The 10176-nt window shown below is 44.9% G+C and overlaps 1 protein-coding gene across 5 annotated transcripts in view; it reads right to left on the reverse strand.

Moving 5' to 3' along the window:
- Positions 1-430: 430 nt before the first annotated feature.
- The window catches only part of ARHGEF10L (Rho guanine nucleotide exchange factor 10 like), a 94666-nt gene continuing 84920 nt past the window's right edge, over positions 431-10176 (reverse strand). For all 5 annotated transcript variants that reach the window (XM_040327058.1, XM_040327057.1, XM_040327061.1 and 2 more), the window contains 3 exons: positions 7908-8076; positions 3487-3609; positions 431-1450 (listed from right to left, as the gene is read on the reverse strand). In XM_040327058.1, coding sequence (XP_040182992.1) covers positions 918-1450; positions 3487-3609; positions 7908-8076 — 825 coding nt within the window. In that variant the 3' untranslated portion in view covers positions 431-917. The remainder of the gene's footprint in view (positions 1451-3486; positions 3610-7907; positions 8077-10176) is intronic.

Here is a 10176-nt window from a genome sequence, read left to right on the forward strand (position 1 = left end):
TTGTCAGAGCCCTCTCCCCCTCTAAAAATCCTCACCCTCATCTTCCACCCATGGTTCATAGGCGAGGAGGACATCGCACTCCTTCCAGCTAGATTCTGGGGAGTACAGAGCAGTGAGAGGGCAGGAGTGATTTCTCACGAGATTTTGTTCTCTTTCTGCATTCCTCAGGAATCTTCTTGGAAGGACGATGATGTTACGCCCAGGGATACAGAAGACTAAGGCAAGTATAACTCTAACTTTTTTTTACTGGTACATTTTTGAACTTCAGTGGAACCTCAGATTACAAGCATAATCCGTTCCAGGAGAATACTCGTAATCCAAAGTACTTGCATATCAAAGTGAGTTTCCCCTCTTAAGTCAATGAAAACAAAAATAATGTGTTCCGCATTGACTTCAATGTCATGCAATACCGCACGTGGCCAGAGGTGTGGGGGGTGCCGGAGAGCCTCGGAAACGTCCGGAAAGGCCAGAGGACACCTCGGAAACTGAGTATTTCCGTGTCTTTCCAAACATTTCCAATCTGCGCCGTTCGGCTCTACTTGGCTCCGGCGCTCCCCCTCATCTCTTTGGCCTGAATCCTGCTCGTTTTTTGCGAGACAACCCTCGCAAGACGAGTTAGGATTTTCAAATACAGCTATCGCATTGCAAAACGCATGTTAACCGCGTTACTCGCAATCCGAGGTTCCACTGTTCTAAAATTAGGAGATTTTTAGAGAGGGAGGGGGTCTGAAGGTTATATGCAGAGCTTGAATTGTACTCCAAGGTCCGCTGTAAGAATTTGTTAAATAATTTACCACCTAAATTCCTGTGTCCTGTTCAAATCCCAATCAAGGATCAACATCTGGGAAATTCGTACCCAACGACAAAACGTAACAGCATTGTTCGCTCTTCCCCCTGCGCAGAGGGAGCCCCAGAGGCTATAAGAGGAGGGGGGGTTGCCACATTAGCAACGTGCTGTCCGTGTCCCCAGACGGTTGACTGCTACCGTTGGAAGGATTGAAGTTCCGATAGCCGGGTCCACCAGACACAATGACCACGGAAGTGATTTCCTTCCGATTTGTGTCCCTGGCGCACGGCCGGCTCCTAAACCAGACGTCGGGATCGTCCGTCATTTCATAAATGGAGCCGTCCTCCTCGCTGGTCTCCAGGGCACCGTTGTCTCCTCTGGAGCCCTCCCTGGCGGAAAGATGGTGGCCGGGCAGATGCGACGTTCCCCGAAGGCGATACTGGAGGAGGATTCCTTTTCTGCGCGACGGGGGGAGGTTGTCCGAGGCCGTCTCTTGTGACTGGCAGTTTGTGGAGTCTCTTGGGTCTGATGCGGCCTCGTTTTCCCTTACATCCTCTGTAGAGCCTTGTTCTGTACGCAGTGCTTCGGGCGCCATTGTGCTGCAGGCTACGGTGAGGAGCTGGACCGGGCCGCAGTGTCCATTCAATGAGACCATCCCTTTTCCTGTTCCAACCGACATAATTAAAAAAAGTGTTAGTAAAAGGTTAATTCCACTTAAAATTAAGTAGTTCAGATTTTAGTAGCACCGATTTATCCTAAAGGGGACCTTATCTGTACCAAGATCTTAGCTAGTTTTCATCACAGCCTCACCCCTTGGGTGTGAAATACTTGCCCAACAGCAGCTCAGGGCTACCTTTAGTCACGTTGGGGTTGTGACACATGTTGCTTTCAAGGGGGCAGAATCTGTGTTCAGGCACAGCTTTTGATTGGCTGGCTGGCACTGTCTGAATGAAAATAATGGAAAATGTGTGCCACATCGGCTACAAGGGAAAGCAATCCTGTGTCCACCAGGGGCGGACTGACCATTCGGGCACTGCACGAGGGCCCCATGCCACTAGGGAGGCCCCCCTTTTTTTTTAATCCCAAGATTATAGCTGCCCCGCCCCTCCAGTATCTTTTCAGTGTGTGTATACTGTGTGGCCCCATAATCTATTGTTGTCAGTCCACCACTGAGTGCCGGCCAGAGAAAGAGCTCATCTCGGCTCCAAAACAACTGTTGAGCAAAGGATGGCTCCCATGAAGCCGCACATCAATGCAGATCCACTGGTACTGGAAGGAATGGCAGTCTCAGCCTGGACTCCGACTGGCATGGCCTGATAGGAGCCCAGGCTGAGACCAATACCAGTGGGTCTGCATTGATGTGCGGCTTCATGGGATCCACTCCTTTGCTCAACTGTCTGAATACTACTTTTAAAGCACCCCTCTGACTTTCTGTATTGGTGATGGGCTGTTGCACAAGAAGCCACCAGGACAGGAAGTGAGGTGGGGATTGGAGCCTGTGGCTAAGGGGCAGGGCTGTCTTAATGAGAGGGCACACCTGGGCACTAGCTACATGGGGGGCCCCTGCCTTTTCCCCAAAGCAGCTGGTCCTTGAGCCCAGGCTGCCCCTCTACATCCCAGATTTCCCCTCAGCACTCTGACCCCTCTACACCCTAGATATCCCCTACCTCCTACCTACTTGGTTTATGTTTACCTGCACTGTCTCCATTGTAGGGGCCCCAGAGCATTACTTTGCCCAGGGGCCCATGATGCTATTAAGACGGCCCTGCTAAGGGGGCCAACCATTCTTACAAGGGAAGTCCTGCTTTATTGTCTTCATGAATATGCTCTCCATCCTAATAAACAAGCAGTGCATTCAGATCTGCTCTTTGGTCTTGGCATATCCAAGTATTTGTTCATGGTCCTCCTGGCTTTGCATGGTGGTCTATATCTCAATTAGAGTGAATTTTACAGTCTTCCTGTCCCAGCTATTGGGGGAAGAGTACGTGAAGAGAGAACTTTATCGGGGGGCCCAGACAGAGGTAAAAATGCTACAAAGGATCGAATTGATCTTCATTAGCCAACCAACACCCTTTTGTCTTTTGGCGTTTATCGTAATGTAGTCATTATGGAATGCCAGTGATCAGCATCGGGAATTGGCTTAGTAAGCACCTGGTTTCCACTTGCACTGCTGTGCCTAGACACTCTCCCCTGGGCTCACTTGAAAAGCTAGGACCATGAACAAATACTTGCATATGCCAAGACCAAAAAGGTTGGCAAGACTACAGAGCAGATATGAAGGTTGGTTAGGATAAAGACTAATTTTCTGCGGACATTAAAGCAGAACTTCCCTTGGAGAAATGACCCCTCCAAGCAAATAGATGTTACCCTAAAACTCTTCTCCCTGTTGGTGCCAGTCACATGACCAAACATCAGACATCTTATTTCAGCCGAAGAGTGGGGGGGTTGGTTGGTCATTAAGGTAGATGCTTTGCCTTAACTATGGATTCGCCTTTTCATCAGAAGACCACATCCATGAGCATGTGTTGGCAATTGGTCATGTAACTAGCAGAGAGGCAGGGAGAAGAATTTAAGTAGAAAAGGATGGCAAGGAAAGGGTAGCGTATAGGTAGGTCTACTTTAAAAAGAACTTTATAGTCAAGAATGGAGGTTTTTGAATTGTAGGTAGCAGTCAACAAAAAAACAGTCAAGACACCTACCTGTAATTTTCGGGATGCCCTCTAACTTTGGCACAGGTAATGTGATCAGGATGCCAAGGTCGGTGCCCACCCAAAGCAAACCCTGGCATATCATCAGGGTGGTGACTTTGGGATTCTTCTGCCCTGTGGAGAGAAGATATGGAGGGGGGGAGAAGATGATATGGGGGTGCAGGAATAAAAGTAGCTACAAAACCAACTGCACCTTTTAGTTGGAAAAACAATAACACATCAGATAGGAGAAAAAGGCTCTCGCTTCCTGCCAGGGATTAACATGTTGAGGGTGTCAGCTCGGATTACGCCTGCCGCTTGCTGATTATCTCCAGGCGGGAGCCAGGGAGAGGGGTCTCGGCCAATCTGTACTGTATCGTTAGCTGCATACTCGCCATCCCCCAAACATTCAGCTTGACATCCAACCCCAGGACAGACATCAAGCTGGCCCTTCAACCGCGCTCTGACAACTCATCTCCGCTAATTATCTATTCTCTGCTGTGGAGACAAAACATCTGCTTAATAGTGGAGCTGTAACACACCTGGGGGCTGCACACTGTGCACCCGGTACCGGGGAGGGAGGGGGGGTCAGTAGACAGACCATGTAACCCTTCCACTTCCTCCAAAATCATAAACAGACTCGTTAAAACTTTTTTTTCCAGGATTTGTGTTTTGGTAATTTAGATGAAGTGTTTTTATTTTGGCTCTTCCCGCACAGATCAACGTTCTATCGACGACTAATTATTCCTCATTATCCTTCTCTACAAGCAGGCGGGCTCAGACCTCCAGGGATCTGTCAGCTTAGAGATCCAGAAAAGGGGCCACAAGATTAATTAATTTATGGGAACAACGGGAACATTTTAGGAAAAAGATGTATAGGATGTGGTCTGCCATTGGCATTAACCGCTTGAGTCCCCGGGACCTTTTCTCCCTCAAGTCTCACAATGGGGTTTTTTCTATGTGGTGATGTCTAAGTTGCAGTAGTAGACAGACCATGGAACAGTAACCCTTCCTCTGCCTCCAAAATCATAAACAGACTCACTAAAACTTCCCAGAATTTGTGTTTTGGTAATGTCGATGAAGTGTTTTTATTTTGGCTCTTCCCGCACAGATCAACGTTCTATCGACGACTAATTATTCCTCATTATCCTTCTCTACAGAGACCTCCAGGGATCTGTCAGCTTAAAGATCCAGAAAAGAGGCCACAAAGATTAACTTAATGAATTTATGAGAACTACGGGAACATTTTTTAAAAAGATGTATATGATGTGGTTTGTCACTAACACTAAGTCCCTGGGGCATTTTTTACCCCTCAAGTCCCAACAATGTTTTTTTTTTCTATTCCATTTCTAATTATAAGTTTCACACACACTTTAAAATTTTATAATTATATAGAAAAAAAACATTTATAACATATTTTGAAAAAAAAAATTGTAGTCCACCCCCAACGTATTATGTGAGCTTTTGGTTGGAAATTCCAACCGTGCGTAGGCGGCGTCGGTATTTCCGACAACAAAAATTTGAGAGCTGGTTCTTAATTTTTCCCTCAACAAGAAAAGTTCTTGTCGGAAGTTCCGATCGTCTTAATGCAATTCTGACACACGCATGATCAGAATCAAGCAGAAGAGCCAATCGAACTTCATTGATCTCGGCTCGTCGTACGTCACCGGCGTTCTCGACGGTCGGAATTTTGTGTGACCGTGTGTATGCAAGACAAGTTTGAGTCAACATTCCGTCAGAAAAAAAAATCCAAGGTTTTTTTTTTTCGTCTGAATTTCTGATCATGTGTACGCGGCATAAGAAAACTTTTTTTCGGGACAGATAGGGCTTTAACCACTTCACGCCGATATACATTGGCAGAATGGCACAAGCACGTACCTGTACGTTGCCTTTAAGAGCCCAGCCGCAGGGTCGCGAGTGCGGCGGTCTGAAGCGCCGTGATCGCACGACCCAAGGATCCGATCGCCGCCGGTGTCCTGAGATCGGGTCACAGGAGCTGAAGAACTGGTAGAGGTGAGTGTAAACAAAATTTCCCTGTTCCTCTGTGGCAATGTCAGTGATCGTCTGTTCCCTGATATATAGGGAACGACGATCACTGACGTCACACGACCAGCCCCGCCCCCCTACAGCACCCCCTAGTGGTTAGCTCCTAAACTAAAATTGTCATTTTCACAATAAACAGTGAATTTTTATAGCACTTTTTCGCTGTGAAAATGACAATGGTCCCAAAAATGTGTCAGAATTGTCCGATGTGTCCGCCATAATGTCGCAGTCACGAAAAAAAAAAACGCTGATCGCCGCCATTAGTAGTAAAAAAGAAATATATTAATAAAAATGCCATAAAATTATCCCCTATTTTGAAAACCAATCAATAAACGATTTTTTTTTTTACCAAAAATATGTAGAAGAATACGCATCGGCCTAAACTGAGGAAAAAAAATGTTTTTTATATATTTTTGGGGGATATTTATTACAGCAAAAAGTAAAAAATATTGAATTTTTTTTCCAAATTGTCGCTCTATTTTTGTTTATAGCGCAACAAATAAAAAAACGCAGAGGTGATCAAATACCACCAAAAGAAAGCTCTATTTATGGGGAAAAAAGGACGCCAATTTTGTTTGGGAGCCACGTCGCACGACAGCGCAATTGTCGAATACAAATTTTTATAAAAAGAAACATTTATGCCATTTGAACACACCCCCTGCCCCCACTTTGATTACGCCAAAATATAAATCGGCAAAGTCTACTGACTAAAAGGATATGACTTTTGTGCAACCAGGATGTAAACATCGTTACATACGTTTAACTAACATTATGCATTTATTTTAGGAGAGCTTTATTCCCAAACTTAATGTTTTTTCACAATTTACAGCAAACTTTTTTTTTTTTTCCCTTGCAATTGTACTAAATACAATTGCAAGAAAAAGTAAAACGGTTGCTGTAAATTGTGAAGAAACATTAAGTTGTATTGGCAAGTGCATCGGCGTGCCGTTTTAAATAGACTTTATGTAAAAGATAAACCATCTCCACTGAACACTTTTTAAGCAGCTACAGCAGCCAGTTTTTTTTTTTTTGGGGGGGGGGGGGGGGGGGGATTGGTCGCCCAAAGTTCAGGTTTAAATTTTACAGGCACTATGTGGAAGTGAGAGAGGAAAGTCCCAGGCATTACCTGACAAGGACAGGGGCAGTCCCAGGTGTTACCTGGCTAGGACAAGTGGCAGGTCCCAGGCGTTAAAATGATAGTGGCAAGTCCTACGTTTTTAAAGTAACAGGGGGGGCGGGTCCCATCAAGGCCCGGGACAAGGGCTGGGCAGGAGGGACGGCTGCCCTGGGCACTGTGGTATCATGTGAGGTGCTAGGGCATCAGAAGGAGATTGGGGGGGGGGAGATTTGTGTTGGGGAGGGAAAATGTGAGAGTTAACAGGAGGGGAAATTTGGGGAGGTGTGCTAGAACTGGGATTTGTGTTGAAGGGGGGGGGGTTGTGCTAGGAGGGGTAATTTCCTTTAGGAGAATTGGTGCTAGGATGGGAAATTGAGGGGGGGTATTTGTGCTAGGATGGGGGATTGGGGAGGGTTATTTGGAGTGGGGGGGGGATATATGTTTGGACACCAGAATTTGAGGGGTAAAGAATTTGTGCTATGAATGGATAATGTTTTTTTTGGGGGGGGGGGAGGATTGTGCTGGGGGGATGGGGGTGGGGCAAATATTTGTACTGGGAATTTTTGCTTAGGGGAAAATATTTTAGGGGGAAGGGATTTTTGCTGACACATAATGCTCATACATCTTGGGGGGGGCGTAATTTAGCATGTTCGCTCTAGATTGCCGGGTCCCAGGCATGACAGGGGCGGGTCCTGGGTGTTACCCGACAGAAGTCAGTCCCAGGCCATTACATGGCAGTGAGAGCGGTAAGTCCAAGGCGTCACCCGGCAAGGACAGGGGCTAGTCCCCCAGGCGTCACCCGGCAAGGACAGGGGCTAGTCCCCCAGGCGTCACCCGGCAAGGACAGGGGCTAGTCCCCAGGCGTCACCCGGCAAGGACGGGGGCTAGTCCCCAGGCGTCACCCGGCAAGGACAGGGGCTAGTCACCCGGCAAGGACAGGGGCTAGTCACCCGGCAAGGACAGGGGCTAGTCACCCGGCAAGGACAGGGGGCTAGTCACCCGGCAAGGACAGGGGGCTAGTCCCCAGGCGTCACCCGGCAAGGACAGGGGGCTAAGTCCCCAGGCGTCACCCGGCAAGGACAGGGGGCTAGTCCCCAGGCGTCACCCGGCAAGGACAGGGGGCTAGTCCCCAGGCGTCACCCGGCAAGGACAGGGGGCTAGTCCCGGGTGTCACCCGGCAAGGACAGGGGCTAGTCTCCGACATTACCTGGCAGTAACAATGGCAAGAATAAGGCATTACCTGGCAGTAACAATGGCAAGAATAAGGCATTACCTGGCAAGGACAAGGTGCGGGTAGAAATGTTCATTTCCTGTAGAAGTTCCAGAGTTTCGGTGTGGAAGAGACGTATTGATGAGCCCTCTGAGAACGCCATCCACACTCCTCCGCCGGCTCTGATCATATGAGTAACGCTCACCCCCTCGTCCTGAATGGCCTCAAAACTCTGTAGAAGGAGGAATAAGAGGTGACATAGATGAAACGTCCCCAACATATTGGGGGGGGGGGGGGGGGGGGGTGGAGATTACAGATATGTGCCATCCATAGACTTCACACCGCTCTTGTAGGCTTGGTCTGGATAGAACAAGAACAGTCCATTTGCTACATTGTAGTTACAGTTTCATTCCAATGTAGAGTAAATTGCAACTTTTGATCTGCATTTGACATCCGCTAAAGAAACATTACAAATAACAAATTATATAAACATTTACACGGTGTGTGTATATATATATATATATATATATATATATATATATATATATAATTTTTTTTTTTTCTCCCCCCGAGTTGCATAAAAAAAATGTGCAAAATGAAAAAAAGGTCTTAAATTGAGGAATTTAGACTCAAATCTAAAAATTCCTCAGATGCAACTCCTAAATTAAAATATATACACACACACTTTTTTTTTCTTAAATAAATACTGTCACAATTGACCGTTTTTTTGGTCGTAACCTTGTAAGACTAAAAAAAAAATACTGTTACAGTTGACTTTGGTTGTAACCTTGTACGGCAATTTATATTTAAAATAAAGTAAAAATACACAAATACTGTCACAATTAACCGTTTTTTTGGTCGTAAGCTCGTATGACAATTTTTTTTTTTACTTTATTTTTTATTTAAATAAATACTGTCACAATTGACCGTTTTTTTGGTCGTAACCTTGTAAGACTAAAAAAAAATACTGTTACAGTTGACTTTGGTTGTAACCTTGTACGGCAATTTATATTTAAAATAAAGTAAAAATACACAAATACTGTCACAATTAACCGTTTTTTTGGTCGTAAGCTCGTATGACAATTTTTTTTTTTACTTTATTTTTTATTTAAATAAATACTGTCACAATTTTACCGTTTTTTTTTAGTCGTAACCTTGTATAGCCATTGATTTTTACTTTATTTAAATAAAAATAAATAAATAAATAAATAGAGGAATTTAGACTCAAATCTAAAATTCCTCAGATGCAACTCCTAAATTAAAATATACACACACACACTTTTTTTTTTTATAAAAAATAAATACTGTCACAATTGACTTTTTTTTGTCGTAACCTTGTATGGCCATTTATATTTAAATAAAGTAAAAATACACAAATACTGCCACAATTGACTGTTTTTTGGTCATAACCTCGTACGGTAATTTTTTTTTTTTACTTTATTTTTTATTTAAATAAATACTGTCACAATTGACCGTTTTTTTGGTCGTAACCTTGTATGGCCATTGATTTTTACTTTATTTAAATAAAAATAAATAAATAAATAAATAAATAAATAAAGGAATTTAGGGCCAGATCCACAAAAGGGATACGCCGTCGTATCTCTGTTTCCAACTATGCGGCTGAATCATAGAATCAGTTACGCATAGCTCGTCCTAAGATCCGACAGGTGTAATGGACTTACACTGTCAGATTTTAGGATGCAATACCGCGGCCGCCGCTGGGGGCATTTTTTCACCGAAATCCAGCGTTGGGTATGCAAATTAGCACTTACGGAGATCCACAAAGCTTTTTCCCTTCGTTAAGTCTCCGTAAGTATTAGTTTGCCGTCGCAAAGATAGGGCTACTTTTACAAAGTGTAAAGTTAGTACACCATGTAAAAGTGTACCAGTCTTTCCCGCGTCGCTGTCAAATTTCTTTTTAAAATTTTTTTTTTCCCGCCGCATCTCTTTTTTACCCGTCGCGATTCACAAAACTCGGTGCAACGCAACGCAAAGCACGTCGGGAAAATAGCGTCGGGAGCATGCGCAGTACGTCCGGCGCGGGAGCGCGCCTAATTTAAATGGGACTCGCCCCATTTGAATTGGCCCGCCTTGCGCCGGACGGATTTAAGTTAAACCGCTGCAAATTTCCAGGTAAGTGCTTTGTGGATCGGGCACTAACTTGTGTAATTTGCGGCGGTGTAACTTAAATCACAAAAGTTACGTTGCGCCCGCTGGTTGTGGATCTGGCCCTTAGACTCAAATCTAAAATTCCTCAGATGCACTCCTAAATTAAAATATACACACAATTGTCACAATTGACCGTTTTTTTGGTTGTAACCTTGCAAGACCA

Source organism: Rana temporaria, chromosome 10 (genome assembly GCF_905171775.1).
Source record: "Rana temporaria chromosome 10, aRanTem1.1, whole genome shotgun sequence".
NCBI classification, from domain to species: domain Eukaryota; kingdom Metazoa; phylum Chordata; class Amphibia; order Anura; family Ranidae; genus Rana; species Rana temporaria.